The 19,390-nt window shown below is 37.7% G+C and overlaps 3 protein-coding genes across 5 annotated transcripts; 2 read left to right on the top strand and 1 right to left on the bottom strand.

Annotated features, from left to right (window-relative positions):
• Window positions 1-317: 317 nt before the first annotated feature.
• LOC121248452 (oxalate--CoA ligase) lies at window positions 318-3,870 on the top strand. Of its 2 annotated transcripts, none has more exons than XM_041146925.1 (4): window positions 318-637; window positions 1,123-2,170; window positions 2,370-2,473; window positions 3,609-3,870. In XM_041146925.1, the coding sequence occupies exons 1-4, from the start codon at window positions 437-439 to the stop codon at window positions 3,825-3,827; spliced, it is 1,572 nt and encodes a 523-aa protein (XP_041002859.1). In that variant the 5' UTR covers window positions 318-436; the 3' UTR covers window positions 3,828-3,870. The 2 variants fall into 2 exon arrangements, with proteins under 2 accessions (XP_041002859.1, XP_041002860.1); XM_041146926.1 differs by lacking the exon at window positions 318-637 and adding an exon at window positions 940-992.
• Window positions 3,871-4,734: 864 nt separating this feature from the next.
• LOC121248453 (tubulin beta-1 chain) lies at window positions 4,735-9,133 on the bottom strand. Its single transcript, XM_041146927.1, has 3 exons — window positions 8,612-9,133; window positions 6,611-6,880; window positions 4,735-5,627 (listed from the first exon to the last, which is right to left on the bottom strand). The coding sequence occupies exons 1-3, from the start codon at window positions 9,003-9,005 to the stop codon at window positions 4,948-4,950; spliced, it is 1,344 nt and encodes a 447-aa protein (XP_041002861.1). The 5' UTR covers window positions 9,006-9,133; the 3' UTR covers window positions 4,735-4,947.
• An 8,178-nt stretch (window positions 9,134-17,311) lies between these two features.
• LOC121248451 (actin-depolymerizing factor 7-like) lies at window positions 17,312-19,047 on the top strand. 2 transcript variants are annotated; one of them, XM_041146924.1, is made up of 3 exons: window positions 17,312-17,412; window positions 18,252-18,511; window positions 18,722-19,047. In XM_041146924.1, the coding sequence occupies exons 2-3, from the start codon at window positions 18,270-18,272 to the stop codon at window positions 18,870-18,872; spliced, it is 393 nt and encodes a 130-aa protein (XP_041002858.1). In that variant the 5' UTR covers window positions 17,312-17,412; window positions 18,252-18,269; the 3' UTR covers window positions 18,873-19,047. The 2 variants fall into 2 exon arrangements, with proteins under 2 accessions (XP_041002858.1, XP_041002857.1); XM_041146923.1 differs by having other exon boundaries at window positions 17,318-17,514.
• Window positions 19,048-19,390: the final 343 nt, after the last annotated feature.

The following is a 19,390-nucleotide window of genomic DNA, read 5'->3' as shown; positions in this document are numbered from 1 at the left end:
TAACGGGGGATAACAACATTTCGCAAGTAAAATTATAAGATGTTTTATTTGGGATTATAGATGATGATGCATGTACTACTTCCGTTCAATGAAACAATAACATATCATTATAATTATTAATATTATATGTTCTATATATATTAGTTAATGATGTGTCATTTCATAATAGGTTGAAAGTATAAATTTTCGTATTATAAAAATATTTTTTAAAAATTAAAAAAATATATTAATACACTTAAAATCATCTCTCCCATCTTTGGTGTAAAAAAAAAAATCACCGGAACGTTAGGGACGGCAGTGTAACGTTTTTCCTCCTATATATACACGCGGTATCCGGAGACTGGCTTCCATCTATTCGTATATCATCGATATTGCTTCTTTTCAGATCAGTACTGTAGAATAGAAAGATCTCTCTCTCGCTCTCTCTCTCTCAGAAATGGAGAATCTAACAGTTACGGGGATGTTGAGACGCGTAGCCGGAGACTTCTCATCACGGCGGGCCCTCTCAGTCTCCGGAAAGTTCGACTTGACGTACGCTCGGCTTCAAGAACTCGTCGAAAGTGCCGCTTCTCGACTTGTCGCAGCTGATGTAAACGTCGGCGACGTCGTGGCGCTCGTCTTCCCGAATATCGTCGAGGTTTTGTTCTTTCTAATATATATCCTTTCTTTAGCCATTCCTTATGTGTTTGATCGTCGAGAAAGAGGCAGAAAATAAAACATGGGGGGGGGGGGGGGGGGGGGGGGGGGGGGAATGGATCTTTCAAAAGCATTACGTATTGTTTCGCATGAGGTTAACTTCACCCTAATTAAAGCTTAAATTCTTTTACCTATATAGCTAATTTTGGCTGTGATTTGAAGTTCGATGCCCCAGTCTGTTATGAATATGGTTTTGAAGAGTTGGTAATAATTTCTTTCGTGCAGTACCATCACAATTTAAAACCCAAGAAAAGATTGCATTTTGATGTTTTTTGAAAGCGACCCATTTTGAAGAGGTTTGTGATAACTCTTCTCATCAACCCTCTGGGTACCTGAATGAGTTTCTTCGTTTTTATTTTACTGTATATTTATTGTATATAGAAGATTATTTCAGAGTAATTTGTTTATTTGCTCTTGTAATTATAGTTCGTTATCATGTTTATGGCTGTGATAAGAGCCAGGGCCACCGCTGCGCCGCTCAACCCAGCCTACACCTCGGATGAGTTCGAGTTTTTCCTCGCCGACTCAGAGTCGAAACTCCTGTTGACCTCAGAAAAAGGAAACGACCCAGCCCAAGCCGCCGCATCCAAACTGAAAATCCCTCACGTCACAGCCACACTCTCCGAAGCCGACGCAGAGCTCACTCTCTCCCTGACTCAGTCCGAGTCGGAAAAAAACTCGGTCTTCAATCTCACCAACGATCCCGACGACGTGTCGCTCTTTCTCCACACGTCAGGCACCACCAGCCGCCCCAAGGGTGTACCCCTAACTCAGCTCAACTTAGCCTCCTCAGTGCAAAACATTAAAGCGGTTTATAAAGTCAGCGAGTCGGACTCAACTGTGTTAGTCCTCCCCCTATTCCACGTCCACGGCCTATTAGCCGGGTTGCTGAGTTCGCTCGGCTCCGGTGCCGCCGTAGCTCTCCCTGCCGCTGGACGTTTCTCGGCTTCAACATTTTGGCCCGACATGATCCAATACAACGCCACATGGTACACCGCGGTCCCGACCATCCACCAAATCATATTAGATCGGCACTTAGATAAACCGGAACCCGCATATCCGAAGCTCAGGTTCATTCGGAGCTGCAGCGCGTCGCTGGCGCCGGCCATATTGAGCAGGCTTGAGGACTCATTCGGGGCACCCGTATTGGAAGCGTATGCCATGACCGAAGCGGCCCATCTCATGTCGTCGAACCCGTTACCGGAAAATGGCCCTCACAAGCCCGGGTCGGTAGGAAAACCGGTGGGTCAAGAAATGGTGATATTGGACGAGAACGGTGTGGTTCAAGAGGCAGAGAGGAGTGGGGAGGTGTGCATCAGGGGACCAAACGTGACAAAGGGCTATAAAAATAACCCAGAGGCTAATAAGGCTGCTTTTCGGTTCGGATGGTTTCATACGGGTGATCTCGGGTATTTGGATTCGGACGGGTATTTGCATCTAGTTGGTCGGATCAAAGAGCTTATTAACCGTGGAGGTATTGCTTTTCTTCTTTGCCCCAATTCCGAAAATCTTATATCCAAGACTTTTGCGTGTGCTTCAAATTGCGATTACCACAAACCTGTACCATTCTGCCCACTACTACATTTTCATGGTGCATTTGAAAGTCTGCTGAGTTTTGTTTGAAATTTAACAATCTATATATATATATATATATATATATATATATGTTGCAGGGGAGAAAATATCGCCGATTGAGGTGGATGCAGTTCTTCTATCCCATCCTGATATTGCTGAAGCTGTTGTTTTTGGAGTACCTGATGACAAATATGGCGAAGAGGTTTGTTTGTTTGGTTAAGAAGCACAATCCCTCCTTTTTTTAATTTTTCTACATGCATAGTCGATCTTCATCATCAGATCAGATTTCATTTAATCACGCCTATATATAATTTTAAGTAGCTTTATAGATAAACCATTTGAATAAAAATCTACTTCAAATATTATTATATTACTTGATATATATAATTGGAGACCAATATAAAATTTAGAATAGAGAACAATATTCTGGATTTAATTCTAGTATTAACTAACAAGTCTGTATATAAACACGTGCTGCATGGGATCCCTTAAATGAAAATGGATATTTTCTTTCTCTACCTAATAATTAATCACAAACGAAGAAAAAGATAATTTACGCAACAGTTGTTGCTGATCCCACACCCCCACACCTGACGTGTGTGTAGTTTTATTTTAATTTTTTTATTAGTTTTTCTTTAACAAAACTTGAGGAGAGATAGTTGGAGAAAGAGGCCGAGGAGAGCTTGAGGAGATAGAGAGAGAGGCCGAAGAGAAAGAAGTCGGAGAGAGAGAGAGCTTGATGAGAGAGAGAGAGGTCGAACAGAGAGATTGAGAGGAGTGAGGAAGGAGATAGAGAGGTGGACAGAGAGATTGAGGAGAGAGAGAGGTTGAAGGTGATGGTGAATGTGATATAATGCTGAAAAAAACAAAAAAACAGTGGCTGATGTATAGAAGATTCTTTAAGCAAAGAAAGACACTGTCCGTGGGTGGAACTGGGATGCATCATCATGTGTTGGGCACTGCTTGCTGATAGTGTGATGGATACTGATACCAGAGAGAGTCATGCACTTACTTCAACTTCAAACATTAATATGGTTTCGTATGACTCCTGCTGTTCAACTGATTACATCGTACCCTGTAACCACACGTGATTCGTCATATATATGTCAGATCACCAGGAAAAGCTTTCCATTTTCTCAAGAAAATGAACTGAAGTGCTCTCTAGGTTTACAGTTTTGACAATCTTTGTGATCTCGAAATAACATTAATAATCTTGAATTCTATGATGTTTTCCGTGAAATCTCTCACTTTATTTTTTATTTTTATGGTTACATGGTCAATGCCTAGCACCAAATAATATTGTTTGATCGATCGTCTCTTTCTTTTGCCCTTGCAAGATTAACTGTGCAATCATACCAAGAGAAGGATCGGGCATTGAAGAGGCAGAGGTACTAAGGTTTTGCAACAAAAATCTAGCAGCCTTCAAAGTCCCCAAAAAGGTATTTGTCACCGATTCTCTCCCGAAGACCGCTACTGGGAAAATCCAAAGACGCTATGTAGCAGAACACTTCCTCGCTCAAATCTCAACTGCCAAAGTCCCCAAGTTTGGAGCCTAGACCATGCAACAGACACTCGACAGACTTTTTATCTTTATGCATACCTTCTGTCTCCGAATGTGGGGATAAAAAATATCTATGTTTTTATATGCTGATGAACCGTACAAATACAAGTAATTCGTCTTTCCAATCGAGCTAAACGGATTCGTAATTTCTTTGTTCTCTATTCTCTTCTTAACCGTGATATTTCCCCATGCTCAATTTTTTAGGCTTTTAGAGAATGGTGTTCAGTGATGACCTCTCTCTTATCTCATCGCGAGAATTGTGTTTTTGACATCTGTCTTACTTCGTATTTAAAATTATAAAAAACTTAATATAAGCTCTAAATTATTTATATTTTTCAACTTATATTTCTAGTTATTCAATATCTGTTTACTTCAAAGATTACTATTTTATAACTACTGTGGATCTCACAACTTGGGTCAAACTCATAATCCCTAATCCAAAACATTTGACTCCAATAGAAATAAAGTGGAATGTTTTTGTTAATGACCAGAAACCACTCCACGACAGAGCTTTTTAGAACATATACCTATACAACCTAAACCTCCTGAGAGACTAGCACAACAACCCACCATCATAGCTTCCCAATTAAATCACAGTTTGATTCTAAGAAATATCGAACCTGTGACATGGGACACATGCACACAAGTTCACCCATACCAATTGGCGGTGTGTAGAAACAAAGTCAGGATCATACAAGAAAAATAAAATTGGAATTCAGGATATTTACAAGCCCACCTGCAAGCTCTCGACTTCATCAGTACTCGAACAAAATAAGAGAACATTCTAATTATGTTTGCACAACCAAAAACTCAAAAGGCATGCAACGCGACAGTAGCACGATTGAAAAACATGAACTCCCTGGACTAACGCAAACGAGAGTCCGAGACACATCACAGAGGCATGAGAAATTAATCATTAACGCCTCATGGTAGCATGTTTGTAACACAAAAATCCCTATACTACAACCACAAAGGCAAACGAGATACAAGCCTAAAAACCAACCAAATTCCAACAAATCAAGCCTCCCAAATAAGGTATTCAGCAACAAAAGCGACACATTAATGCCATATCAAAGCTTGCACAAGCAGAAAGAGAAACAGGAATCCAATACTGCTTAGGCCTCCTCCTGAACTTCCTCCTCATCTTCGTAATCATAGCCATCTTCATCTGCTGTAGCATCTTGGTACTGCTGGTACTCGGAAACTAGATCATTCATGTTGCTCTCTGCTTCTGTAAACTCCATTTCATCCATCCCTTCTCCTGTGTACCAATGCAAGAAAGCCTTTCTGCGGAACATGGCCGTAAACTGTTCGCTGACTCTCCTGAACATTTCCTGAATGGATGTAGAATTGCCAATAAATGTTGAAGCCATTTTCAAACCAGTTGGAGGGATATCACAAACAGTAGATTTAACATTGTTGGGGATCCACTCAACGAAGTAGGATGAGTTCTTGTTCTGCACATTAATCATCTGTTCGTCCACTTCCTTAGTGCTCATCTTTCCACGGAACATAGCAGAAGCAGTTAGATATCGACCATGGCGAGGATCAGCGGCACACATCATGTTCTTTGCATCCCACATCTGTTGGGTGAGCTCGGGAACAGTAAGGGCCCGATACTGCTGTGACCCACGGGATGTGAGTGGAGCAAACCCAACCATGAAGAAGTGCAAACGAGGGAATGGGATCAGATTAACTGCAAGCTTGCGGAGATCTGAATTCAGTTGACCAGGGAAGCGCAGGCAGCAAGTAACCCCACTCATGGTGGCAGAAATAAGGTGATTGAGGTCTCCAACTGGAATAAACAATAATCATTTCTAAGCTGATTGGAGAGGTCAAACATTGATAAATGGACTCACATTATTCGAATTAAAAAAAAAAAAAAAAAAAAAAAAAAAGATCCCCATCAATTGTGCCATACACAAACTTGAAATTAATATCCATCCATATCACAGTCCAGACATAGAATTACTTACCTCTCAAATTGACTCCCACTTAAATATTTCCAAGTAAAAAATCTATAAGAATCTCTTCAGTTGTTACAACATGAAAAATAAGCCATTCAAAAGGAAATTGTACAAGAAACAGCTAGAATCCCACGGCCATGAAAACAGAAGAAAAGAAAGAAAGAAACAACTTTCGAACATCATACTATGTAAGTTGTAACTATATACACCATAATAGCATCTTTTTTCTTTTTTTCTTTTTTTTTTTAATGATGAGGAACCTCAGAGACTGTGCAAGTGCATATCTTTTACCTAGTTAAACTACTACGTGCCCACATTACACAGATCAAATAAATCATCAACTTTTCACCAATGCACATGACCCTTAGAAATTGTTTGCACCTAAATATTTGAACTTAGACCTGAGGGAAGCATATCCCCAAGACCCTTACCACTTCGCCAACCCTAGGAATTACTTTCCATGATATATTTAGGGTTCGTTGGTTTTCAGAGATGAGATGAGATGAGTTGAGATTAAAGTTAAAAAGTTAAATAAAATATTGTTAAAATATATTTTTTAATATTATTTTTGTTTTGGAATTTGAAAAAGTTGAATTATTTATTTTATTTTATGTGGAGATTTGAGAAAGTCGTAATGATGAGGTGAGATGAAATGAGATGTTTCCTGAAAACAAACGAGGCCTTAATTCGTAGTTACACAAAATTATGTGTTGCATAGTAATCTACCAAAGGAATGGTCACAGTGTACAGTATGTCACATTCTTAAAATCAAAATGATAAATACATGCAAAAAAATGGACAAGAAACTCACAACTTGGGGTGGTGAGCTTTAGTGTTCGAAAGCATATGTCATATAGAGCTTCATTGTCCAAGACCATACACTCATCTGCATTTTCCACAAGCTGATGAACCGAGAGCGTTGCGTTGTAGGGCTCAACAACAGTATCAGACACCTTAGGAGATGGGAAAACAGAGAAAGTGAGCATCATTCTATCTGGGTACTCTTCTCTGATCTTGGAAATGAGAAGAGTTCCCATTCCTGACCCGGTTCCACCTCCCAAAGAGTGGCAAACCTGAAACCCTGAGAGAGAAACAAGTTTGTTACAATCACAGGATACAATAGCAAGTCCTCCAAAACTATGTAACCGGCTACTTTAGTACTGCAATCCCCACAAAATTAGAAGTTAAAATAAAACAATTTCATGAAGAACTGATCTAAAAAACAATTAAAATTTGTTAGCCCCCAAAAGCATTGAAAATCTTACACAACCAATAGGTGTTTTCTCACTCCAAATTGCAATCAACCAATAAAGAATGGCTATCAACATCACAGCCCATTGAGGCAATTATTTATATAACTTGACTCTAATTTGCATAATCGGAAGAAAAACAAAAGTTGATTTCAACTCATTTTCAGTACGTTGAATTATGCAACTGTTTCCTATCAATGTCTAATGAAGAAAAGAAGCGTGAATTGGGTAACTCTAATGAAAGTTTTGCCATTCATACTTTATTGGTATCAAAAGCAAAGCAGCAAAAATACCCAAAAAATAAGCAGAAGTCTGATTTAGATGTCAGAAGAAAACAAAAAAGTAAACAGAGAGTGAGAGAATAAATGTAATCCAGAATCGATATTATATAACTTATATCAACCCAATAAACTTTTAGAAAAATACTCAGGAAAAAATTTCAGAAAGCACAGATAAAATCTAAGATAGCAACTGGAAGGATGTCCACACCCCCCACCAGGCTAGGCCTAACTCGTCCCCAAGAGGCCTAATGGCCAAAGCATAATCGGCTCACGAGTCAGTATAAGAAGGAGGCCCGAGCCAGTGCGGAAAGAGGGTCGACGAGGAAAGATAGGATGGCGTTCCCTCTTACACAACCCTACACACGCACATAATAGCAAAGCCACGCCGCATTAAAGGGTCAAATACAAAACGTGGATAGAGACCCTAGAGAGAACCCCTGTCCCTGACAGAATGCACAGAAGATGACGGCACTCATCAACCTGCCACATACAACATGACTCGAAGGAGCCACACCGCATTAAAGGCAACGATATGGTATCCAGTACAAAAGACGGGTGCCCCTAATACCAGATATGGGACCACCTCGGGAGGAGGTATAAAAGCCAAATATCAAGTTAGAATACATTCTTACGTTCTCTCATATACAAAGAGTTCTCTAAAGGAATAACGAGTTGACTTTAGGCATAGTTTGGGTACTCATAATAGGTAGTCTCTAAATACCTTACTACTATTTATTATTTTATTATTATTTCTTACCTATTTTTTATTACTATTCACTACTATTTAATATTTTATCAATAGATTTTAATTATTTTATCATTATTATTCATAGAATACCCGAATACCTCACTACCCAAACGTAACTAGGCATCAGAGGTGTTTCGCCAATTCTGAGACCTCACCTTCCATGTGTTGCAGGAGACCAAGATCGATGATCGGTGTGCGACACACTTCGATAACCGCAACAATACACCAGCTATTTAAAAAAAAAAAAAAATGAAGACAACAAATCCTAAGACAAAAAAACATTTACGCTCTACATAGAGGCCCAAAAGATTCGCAATAAACCCATGAAAGCGAAATATGAAATAAAAGATCATAAGTAACCTAAAATGCTTGTAAACTCAATTTCAACACTATTCCAAATACTTATTCCATAAAAAATCAGAATAGAATACAAAACTAAATTGAATATAAACTCATAACCGTTAGTTCAACTGAAAAAACACTTCGAGTAAAAAGTTTCGGAAAATAGTTATAAACTAATAATACCAGAGTACCTTGCAAACAGTCACAATTCTCCGCCTCTTTCCTGACGACATCGAGAACGGAGTCGATCAGTTCGGCCCCCTCCGTATAATGCCCCTTGGCCCAATTGTTCCCAGCCCCGGACTGCCCGAAAACAAAGTTATCGGGACGGAATATCTGCCCGTACGGTCCGGATCTGACGCTATCCATGGTGCCCGGCTCTAGATCCATGAGCACGGCACGAGGGACAAAGCGGCCGCAACTGGCCTCGTTGTAGTAGACATTGACGCGCTCGAGCTGGAGGTCGTTGTCCCCCTGATACCTCCCCGTGGAGTCGATCCCATGCTCCGCGCACACAACCTCCCAGAACTTAGCCCCGATCTGGTTCCCGCATTGACCTCCCTGGATATGAAGGATCTCCCGCATTTTGAACTCGATCACTGAGTTTGTTCTAGAAGTGGCTTAACGAGTGAGAAAGTGGGAGGGAAGAGTGTGAGGGTTTGGGAAATGGCGGTGAAACGAAGGGGGTTTTGTTCTATTTTTATAGTGGGAGATGACGGGGGATGAACGGCATTTTGTTCAGGTGAGAGGCGGTAGCGTTTGGTTTAATTAGGGGAGGGAATTTAAATTTGAAAAAGCAAAAATAATTAGGGAATGAATTGTTGATTATTGGTTCTCAGAGGAAGTGCAGCTAACGAACGGCTAGGATTCTGTGCACACGCCGGCGTGTCGCGTGTGTTGCGGGAAATGAGAATGCGTGGGGTTAGCAACTGCCAACTTGGCATGGCAGGGAGACGTAGTTTTTGAAGGGAGTGAGAGTAACGCGCCTCTGGATGTGGAGATTGCTGGAAATGAGGAAATAAATAACTTGGGGGTTTGTGTGCGGCGCGCAACAAAGTTTGCAGTGGTTACACGTGATGTGAGGAGAGGATTAAACGTGAGTGGCAATTTCTTTTATAATTTAATATATTATGATTAAATTATTTTATTAATTTATTGTTATATAATTTATTTTTTAACAAACAATTTCCATGTTATTGAGTTAAGAAATTCTATTTGTAATCTCTATTTGAGAATTGTATATATAGACTTTTTATTAAATAAAAAAATATTATTTTAAAAAAATATTTTTATAATTTTAAAAAATTTTAAAAATAAAATTACTTAAATTAATATTACAGTCTTCTAATGAGACTGTACGTAGCGTTGGGTCAAGGGGACGAGATTGCCACAGTTACAAGCAATGAATGACCCAAATAGATGACGATGGCCTGACATCTCTATGGTAGTACTTAGAAGATTTGCTGTCAGGTCTTGATGTCATATTAAATTCAACTGGCAATCCCCAAACCCTTTTATGCCCCCACAAATGCCATACCAAACGTACTTCTCACTCAAACCAACTGTCAAAACAGTTTCAGATTTCTGATTGGTTTACATTTTCACATGAAATAAAAAATATTTAAATAATAATAAAATAAAATAGATAAATAATTAAATAAAATATTTTAAAATTAAAAAATTATTTTTATTTTATAAATATTCGTATAAACGAGCCCAAGTTGGATAGAAACAGAAGCAATGTTTTGTCATCAAATAATAACATGCAGCGGAAGCAGACGTACGTAGTACTGATCTGCGAAACCTTCCTGAAAAAGGTAAAGAGTAAAATGGTCCCTGCCATTTTTTATGGGTCCGATACCAACGCAAGCAAGAATAAAATTACTTTATCTCTTTAATTTGACCATTTTATTTGATTTTTTTTACCTAATAATTAAGTAAATAATTTTAAATATATTAATATATTTTTTTTATTTTTTAAAAATATTTAAATATATTAAAAAAAATCACTAGGCGGTATCATAATAGTGAGGCGGCATAATAATCTCACTCCGCAAGAAATAATGATAAGAGTATACATTTTTAGAATCTATTTTATAATAATATTATAAGATGAAAGTATTTTTATAAAATGATATTATTTTTATAAAATATTTTATAAAAATATTCTTCATTTAAAATATAATTGTATAAAGTATTGTAAAAAATGTTGTATAAATTATTTTCCTAGTAATTAACATGATGATTCAAACTACATCTTATGAGGTTTTGTTAGGGTTATATGCATATATGGTTTGTATCAATTTTTTTACACTAGATCGTTGACATTGAGACACCCATTCATTAAAGGCACATATGGTTTTGGTGCTGACCCCAAAAGGGCATGTCCAGCATTCCGAGCAACCCTTTGCGTAAAGCCCAATCATTAGTATCCTCCCTCCTGTTCTCTAAAGAAATATATAATGGTGAATATGTGAGGTGGCGGGTAAAGTAATTTAACGATAAATAGACTCATTATAATCGTTGCAGCCCCTATGCCCCATACTTCAGCCCGTATGTCCTGAAACCCTAAAGTATTCTATACTTAAAAGTGAAACCCTAACCCTAATAGCCTCCTAAGCCTATTAGCGAACTAGAGGCAGCCCCAAATGCGAGCGTGCACACACACACACTTGTACAACCGTTCTTCCTTAGGGTAAACTCTATACACTTCACTAAGTTTCATATCATAAAAGTGTTAAAGGATTCTCAAAGTTGTTGTCGCCATTATGCCGCCACTCTCTTCCACACTAGGTTGTTCCAAACTTGCACAGAATACACCGTATTTCTTCAACTTCTCTCCACTGTGACAGCAACTCCAAGTGCGTGAATTGCATGCTTAGTTGATTCTCAAAGCTAAGGAGATAAGATGATGATGACGTGGACACGAAGCAACAGGGCTAAGAGTAGATTTATTTTCCAGAATTAGACCTTTGAATAAGTGTTATTGCCACATAGGACTAGTTTATGCTTACATTATTATGTTTTTATCTTCATTTTATGAAACTTTGTTATGCCAAACTAATTTTATGATTCAATAAATGCGGTATTAATTTTAAAAAAAAAGACTCATAATCATTGTTGAGCCCTCCAAAAGGATAACAATTTTTTGTGACTATAAAAGTTGGGAATGATAGGAGAGTTTGTTTATGGCTGCTAATTAATCTATGCATGCATGGTAATCATGTGAGACGCACTTAAAGATATTCACGCTTTCTGAATAACATTTTTGTTGCTGAGATATATAAGGAGAGTGGCGGTCGATTATAAGAATAATTCTACTTATTATCTCTACACACCACACTTATTTTAATTTTTTTTCATTTTTCCTATAACAAGTATGTGGTGTATAGATGATGAATAAAACAACTCAATTCGTTTAACAATAATAAAATAAAATAAAATAATAATTTTAAAATATAAAGTGTGTGGTGTGAGATGATAAATAGCATCCCTCTTCTTTGTGGGGTGGGACTGGGAGGACTTTTTTGGAGTCTAAGATTTGTTAGATTAGCACTATAGAGATTTTGGAGTGTGCTTCTCATAATCATTTTTGGGAGCATGAGGTATTATTTATATTAAGTTTGTACATGTGTTCTATTACAAATATGAAATTTAAAAAAGAAATGCTATCTAACTTTATCCTTATCTTTTTCATTTGAAATTTGAGTTGGAGAGGATTGGCTTGTGCTGTTGGAGTTGGCATCAGATATGCTTTTGACTTGATCTTCCTTTGAGTTGGAGTTTGTTGTAGATGAATTGAGCTCTGTTTCGATACACCCTTCCAATGTCAACGACAATTCACGTACGTTGGGATTGTGTATAATGGAAGAAAACCGAGCAAGTAGCAGTGGATTAGTTGGAGCATCCGCTAGTTGGCCTTCGTTAGGACATCCAGCCTAGTCAAAGTCTAAGAAGGCTTGAAGATGGTGAGATAGATAAAGCCGATTTGCAGTGAAGTGAGCTTCTACTCCAAGGAAATAATGCAATAGCCCAATGTCATTTAGTGCAAATACGAACTGAAGAGTAGTGATAAGTTGGGTAATAAACATCCAATTTGGCCCAATTATAACAATGTCATCAACGTATCTGAGGATATAAATTGAATTTGACTCACGTCTATAAATAAATAGTGAGGTATCGGATTTGGAGCCCATGAAGCCCAATTCAAGAAGTTTATAGCTAAGTCGACAATACCATGCTTGTGGGCCCTGCTTCAGGCCATAGAGAAATTTCTTCAAGTGACAGACATGGTCAGGGAAAGATGGATGTTTGAACCCCGGAGGTTGAGTCATAAAGATGCCTTCTTCAATAATGCCATGTAGAAAGGCATTCTTAACACTCAATTGGTGAATAATCCAATTTGATGAAATGGAAATAGAGAGAATAAGACGAATTGTAATGGGCTTGACAACGAGGCTATAAGTTTCATCATAGTTGAGGTCCTCTTGTTGGTGGTACCCTTTTGTACAAGACAGGCCTTATAACTCTTAAGTGATCCATCGGCCTGACGTTTGATTTTAAATACCCATTTGCAAATGACTAGATTCATCTTGGCAGTTGGAGGGACTTGAGTCCATGTGCCATTTTGCATGAAAGCTGTGAATTCTTCATTCATGGCTAGACGTTATTCCAGAAATTTGATTACACTGCAAAAGATATGGGCCATGAGTGCTAAATCTATGAGGGTTGGACTAGTAATTGATGGACCTGAAGCTGGTATAGTGGTGAAAAGTGCAATAGGTTGGCGAGCCAGAGTGCCATCCGCAAATCTTTTGGGCCTGAAAATATTATTGCGAGCTCAAGTTTGCATAGAAGTCTAAGACACTTGAGAATGCATTGGATCAGGACCAAAAACCATAGTTGGTGCTGGAGAAGGTGAGGCAGTGACCATTGGAGGGTCTTTAGAAATTATAGATGAAAGGCTTGACAGTGGGGGTAATATAGTACCTGCAATATTGTTAGGAGAAGAAACAAACAGAGAAGGTGTAGCAAATAGAAAAATATGTTCATAAAGAATGACATTAGTAGAAATGAAAATTCTGCCAATAGAGGCCTTTGCGGTTAGTGCTATAATCGAGAAAGACACAACGAGAGGATCGAAAGTCCATCTTTTGCTTATTGTATGGCCGAAGATGGGGGGCCAACAAACACAACCAAATGTTTAAAAAAAAATTGTAGTCCAGAGTTTGCTTGTAGAGTAGTTCAGGAGGGGACTTATTTTGGTGATGGGAGATGGTAATCAGTTTATAAGATAGGCAACAATGGAAAAGGCATCATCCCAGTAAGGAAAGTGAGGCCCATTTCCACTAAATGTCTATGTTTGCGTTCAATCAAGCCATTTTGATGGTGCATGTGGGGATAAGAGAGACGATGAGAGATGCCATTAGAAATGAAGATAGGATGTAATTTCCTAAACTCACCTCCCTAATCCTATTAAACAGTTTTTTATATGACAACCAGAGAACCTTTCAACATGATTTTGAAGTTGATAAGAATAGTATAGACATTATATTTTGAAGAAATGGGAATAACCAAGTGCATTTAGAATAATCATTGACAAAACAAAGATAATAATGATTGCCATTACAAGAGAGTTGAGGGATGAACTCCATACATTCGTAAATAACAAATCTAATGAGCCTTCTGAAATAGAGCTAGATAAATAAGATGTGAGCCAATGACCCTTGCCAAGTTGACAAGAGTGACAAACATTATTGGAGGAATTATTGGAAACAACTAACTGATGTGTGGAGAGAACTTGACGAATAATGCGTAAAGCAGGGTGACCAAGACGATGACGCCACTGATCAACAGAAGCTCGAGTACTAAGAAAGGCTGCATCGGAACGGAATATCTTGGAAAGGTGATGTAATGGATAAAGTCCATGGTTACTCTTGCCTTTGAGAAGGATGGCTCCTAAGGACTAATCATTCACATAAAAAAAAAAAAAAAAAAAAAAAAGAGAGAGAATGGTGAAATTCAAAATAAGCATGATTATCCTTGGAGAATTGATAAACAAAGAGGAGGTTCTTTTTTAGACAAGAAACATGGAGAACATTATTAAGAAAGAAAGATTTGGGGAGGAAAAAAGGATAGAGGAACCAATATTATGAATGCACAAACTTTTAATATTACTAACCAAGACTTAATCCTGTCTAGTGTATTCGTCAGTGTGAAGGTTGAGATTTGACAAGTTAAGGGTGCCATGATGAGTGGCACTAGTGTTTGGATACCATGATTGATCTGATGATGCTTGAGTTGATGTATTATATGCTTGTGGAGTGAAAGGTGCTTGGTAATCTTGATCAAACCTATACCAGCATTAGGATGCAGTATGACCCACCTTGAGGCAAATCTGACAAAATGGGATTGAGGAGCAGATGAATTTATTGGAGTTGTAGATGAGTTGGGTCGACCACGACTTCGGCCATGACCACATCCTCCAAAACCTCAAAATGGTTGGTTATTTGTGTAGCGTTCTTGGCCATTAGATTGAGAATTTTGGGCAACCATATTAGCAGAAGGGATGTTGATGTCAGATGAAACAGCAACCTATTCCAAATGCAATTCATGTGTGATCAAATGATCGTAGAGCTCATCAAGGGGCATAGGCTTCAAACGTGTATTCACTAAGGTAATAAGAGGATCATAGTCAGTGTGTAGTCTAGCAAGAATGTATGATGTGATTTCAAAATCACCAATATGATGTCCAATAGTCGATAAGGCATCAGCAAAGCTTATAGCTTTTTGAAAAGAATCTGAAATCGAGAGACCTCCATTTTTCAACGTACTTAGTTGATATAGTGTGTTCATTTGGTGGGCACAAGACGTGGTAGAAAACATTTTCTCCAAAGTGATCCAAACATCATAGGAGGTATTGAGACGAACAATTTGTTGAAGAACAAGTTTAGATAAAGAAGAGATAAGGGAGCTCAAAATCAACTGATCTTGTTCAAACCTAAAATTCATAGGCAAGATTCAGTGAAGAGGAATCAATGGGGAAACGGGGTTTACAGATTTGGGTGGGGCAGGAAGGCTACTATCGATGAAGCCATAGAGTTTTTGACGACGAAGGTAGGGAATAAATTGAGCTTTCCATGACAAATAATTGTCACAGTTGAGTTTGAGAGTAATTTAGTGGGTGGGATGAATCGAAGTAGGAGAAGACCAAGACATTGTGGAGGAGGTCGTGGAGGAGGAGGTTGAGAAAAAAAAAAAAAATAGATCAGATGGCTCGTGATACAATATAGAGATTTTGGAGTGTGTTTCCCATAATCATTTTTGGAAGCATGAGGTATTATTTATGATAAGTCTATACAAGTGTTCTGTTACAAATATGAAATTCAAAAGGAAAGGCTATCTAAGTTTATCCTTATCTTTTACATTTGAAATTTTGAGTTGGAGAGGATTGGGTTGTGCTGTTGGAGTTGACGTCAGATATGCTTTTGACTTGATCTTCCTTTGAGCTGGAGTTTGTTGCAGATAAATTGGGCTCTGCTTCAATAAGCACAAACTTAATTGGAAGTGGGAACCAGAAGTTTTTTAAGTTGTATTCCCGCTGTTGTTCATCAAGAACCTATGACAAGATCATCGTGTGTTTGAAGGTTGCCAAAACCTCACTTGTTTTGTTTGGAATATTTTTACAATGCTAGCTTAGATAAGAGAAATATTAACCTGAAAACCAACTTAAACCTAAATCAGTAGTTGTTTATCATTAGTTTGTAAGATGTTAAGTTCCGCTTTCTTTTTGTCGACTCGAGAGATAATACTATAGGAATATTATTGTTCTTCATCTTGTATTGTATTTTATCACTTCCGAACACATAGGCTGAAATGAAATGTCATATTTCAATTGACTTTTAATCTAAGTGTTTGACTTACTAAACCATTTAAAATACGACTTGTCAGCTGGTTCAATTGGAGATAACAAAGTCCAGAACGAAAAAGAGCATTTCTTGCCTTGTAATAATACCACAATGAAAACAAGCAGCTTTCTTCTTCCTTTTCCTTTGTCCGAATATGAAGTAAGCAGCTCAATCTTTATTGCATTGAAGTTCAGTGTTCAATCTATATATATTTGTGTTGCGCAAGAGATAAGCCAATATTTGCGTCTAATATGCTTGAATTTAGTCAGCATTAGAATCGAATGCAACTTCATCGGCTTCGCCTGCAGTACAGCTGAATTTGAAATGTATATGATCCTCTTTACATTGCAAGAATGAATTTGGTCAAAAGTAAATGGTTACTTACTCCAGAAGCCCATGTTTACAAATTTAGCTAAATTTTGACTAAAGAGTACCTACAGGGGCACGGCCAAAAAGGCAAAAAGATCGTGGTTTTGCAATGAACTAGCCCATGGAAGTCCTGGAAAAGTAAAGCAAAACAAAGATAATGGTTTGATAATGGTGTTTTGACTTTGAGGGCCTTGGGACAGAGAAACTCCCGATTAGAGTTTTTAGGTTGCTTTTGATTGTAAGACTCAGTTGAGTTCAGTCTAATTTTATATTGAGCCTAATATCCAAACACTCAATTCTCAAATTATTAAATTTATCTCAACTCAAAACTCTCTTACAAGTAGGACTTATAAACTTTTTCAACTTAATACATCTTTAAACGTGAGACTCACAATCTTTTTTAATTTTTTATAAAAAATATTAAAATCATCTTAATATTCAAACATACTTTAAACTCAATTTAAATGAATTTTACATAACTTTCTCAATTACTTAACTCACTATTATTCATAAATACCGTTCAACTTCCAAACCTAGCCTTAGGCTCTCATGCCCAAACTAATGAGCCAACGATATATAACGTGGCGATATGCACTCTTACTTGAGGACACGATCAGCCATAGAAAGCATAGAAAATTCTCAACCCCTGTTTTCTCCCTCAAATTTCTCTTCCTCTCCGCTTTCTTCTCACCTTTTATTGTCGCCCCAAAAAATAAGTATCTCTCTCCCTCTCCAACACTCTCCCCATTCTCTGTTTCTTCTTCTTCTTCTTCTTCATTTTTGAGAAATCTTCCTGTCTCTTATTGACTTCCAACATGGTATGCTCTCTCTCTCTCTCTCTCTCTCTCTCTCTCTCTCTCTCTCTCTCACATCTTTATTTCCAAGATTTTCATAAAATGGGTGAGAAGGAAATTAGAAAGAAACCTACACAATTCAAGATTTTCTTTTTAAAAGAAGGCAAGTACGGTGTAATGATTTGATTAACATTTTCACATTAGTTAGATATGAGTGGTTGCATTTCTCTGCAATGATAGCCAGGCATCTTGAACTTTTGGGTCAGATAGACTTCTCCGTTAGATCATTCTTTCACTGTTTCTTTTACGAGTCTTTTCTCTAGTATGACTTACAATTTCATGGTTTCAGAAATTTGAATGGCGGTTTGGATTTTTGTACTGCCTTCTCTCCTATATATATTCTTCCTGTCATAGTCTCCTCAGAAATTAGGCGAATAGATCCAGAAAAATAGTCCGAGTAATTTCCAACTCGTCCCATTACGTAATACACCATGTACTATCGATAAAGAACTCTAGTTCTCCAAAATCAACACTGCTTGCTGCTTCCCGTTGATTAGTTTTACTTTCGGAAATTATACTCGTGGCCTGTTTAACAAACAGCTGAAAGAGTTTCTAAAATAAAAACTTTCTGGCGTGCATTTCTTGATATTGTTTTCCTCTGAAACAATCAGATCGTCATTAACTCTTTTAGTATCCATAATGATATGTGTGATTTATAAATATATGTTTTCTTTTCTTATCCAAACTAAATTTTGGATTAGGCGAATTCGGCATCTGGAATGGCTGTGAATGATGAGTGTAAGCTGAAGTTCTTGGAGCTAAAAACGAAGAGGAACTACAGATTCATCATTTTCAAGATTGAGAATCAAGAAGTGCTGGTGGAGAAACTCGGAAGCCCAGATGAAAACTACGATGACTTCAACGAGTCTCTTCCTGCCGATGAGTGCCGCTATGCAGTCTTTGATTTTGATTTCATCACTGATGAGAATTGCCAGAAAAGCAAGATTTTCTTCATTGCATGGTAATTAATTTAGCTTTTCCTTAATACGTCTACACGCATGCTCCAAGGTGTACGTACTTATTAGCATAACGAAACGGAAAAGAAAAGAATTTTTTATTCTTCGTGTTTAGCGTCTGCTGCTCTTTGAAGGCCACCAATATAGCAGACATACTTAATTTGTGTTGCAGTGGAAGAAGGTCTGTGAAACTCAACTCTCTTGTGTTTTTTCAGGTCCCCGGACGCATCAAGAGTGAGGAGTAAGATGGTGTATGCGAGCTCCAAAGACAGATTCAAGAGAGAATTGGATGGCATTCAAGTGGAGTTGCAAGCAACAGATTCTAGCGAAATGAGCCTCGACATCATAAAAGGCCGAGCACTTTAAAATGTTGTAATATTTCCCTTTCGCTGTTCAGCCATTCATAACAAATTACGTTCCATGAGCTAGTATTGACTTTCAGTTCCTTGTTTATTTTTAGTTCTTTCTTGTTGCATGGGTTGTATACTGAGCCTCTAGTTTTAATGCCATGCTATGAATTCATCCGTCATGATTACTACTTCTTTAGGTTGCTCGTTTTGGCTCATGTTTGGTAACATAATTCTCTTGTTTGAGATTAAAAGAAAAGGCGATTTTTAAGGGATAGAAACATAAAACTGGTAAGGGAAACAACAGAACTAAAGTCCTATTTTTTTGGTGCGAAGTGTAATGACTTCCACTAGACACAGGAAATAGATTTTGAGGATAAAAGATTTAACTTCAACTAATCATCTAATCACTTTGCATAGAGTAATGCTATCATCACACTCTTATCCTACTTTCATCCTACTAAATAAGATATAACACATTCATCATCATTAAATAATAAAGAAACATCTAATAAATGATCATTCAATTGTGATAAA

Source organism: Juglans microcarpa x Juglans regia, chromosome 2D (genome assembly GCF_004785595.1).
Source record: "Juglans microcarpa x Juglans regia isolate MS1-56 chromosome 2D, Jm3101_v1.0, whole genome shotgun sequence".
NCBI classification, from domain to species: Eukaryota; Viridiplantae; Streptophyta; class Magnoliopsida; order Fagales; family Juglandaceae; genus Juglans; species Juglans microcarpa x Juglans regia.
This window is presented reverse-complemented; position numbering and strand designations above follow the sequence as displayed.

Excerpts from the sequence above, each read along its gene's own strand:
- LOC121248452 (XM_041146925.1), top strand. The coding sequence starts at position 437 with ATGGAGAATCTAACAGTTACGGGGATGTTGAGACGCGTAGCCGGAGAC. Across the intron at positions 638-1,122 it reads TCTTCCCGAATATCGTCGAG|TTCGTTATCATGTTTATGGC; the intron begins GTTTTGTTCTTT and ends TTGTAATTATAG. Across the intron at positions 2,171-2,369 it reads AGAGCTTATTAACCGTGGAG|GGGAGAAAATATCGCCGATT; the intron begins GTATTGCTTTTC and ends TATATGTTGCAG.
- LOC121248453 (XM_041146927.1), bottom strand. The coding sequence starts at position 9,005 with ATGCGGGAGATCCTTCATATCCAGGGAGGTCAATGCGGGAACCAGATC. Across the intron at positions 6,881-8,611 it reads GAATTGTGACTGTTTGCAAG|GGTTTCAGGTTTGCCACTCT; the intron begins GTACTCTGGTAT and ends TTTCTCTCTCAG. Across the intron at positions 5,628-6,610 it reads AAAGCTCACCACCCCAAGTT|TTGGAGACCTCAATCACCTT; the intron begins GTGAGTTTCTTG and ends TGTTTATTCCAG.
- LOC121248451 (XM_041146923.1), top strand. Across the intron at positions 18,512-18,721 it reads AAGATTTTCTTCATTGCATG|GTCCCCGGACGCATCAAGAG; the intron begins GTAATTAATTTA and ends GTGTTTTTTCAG.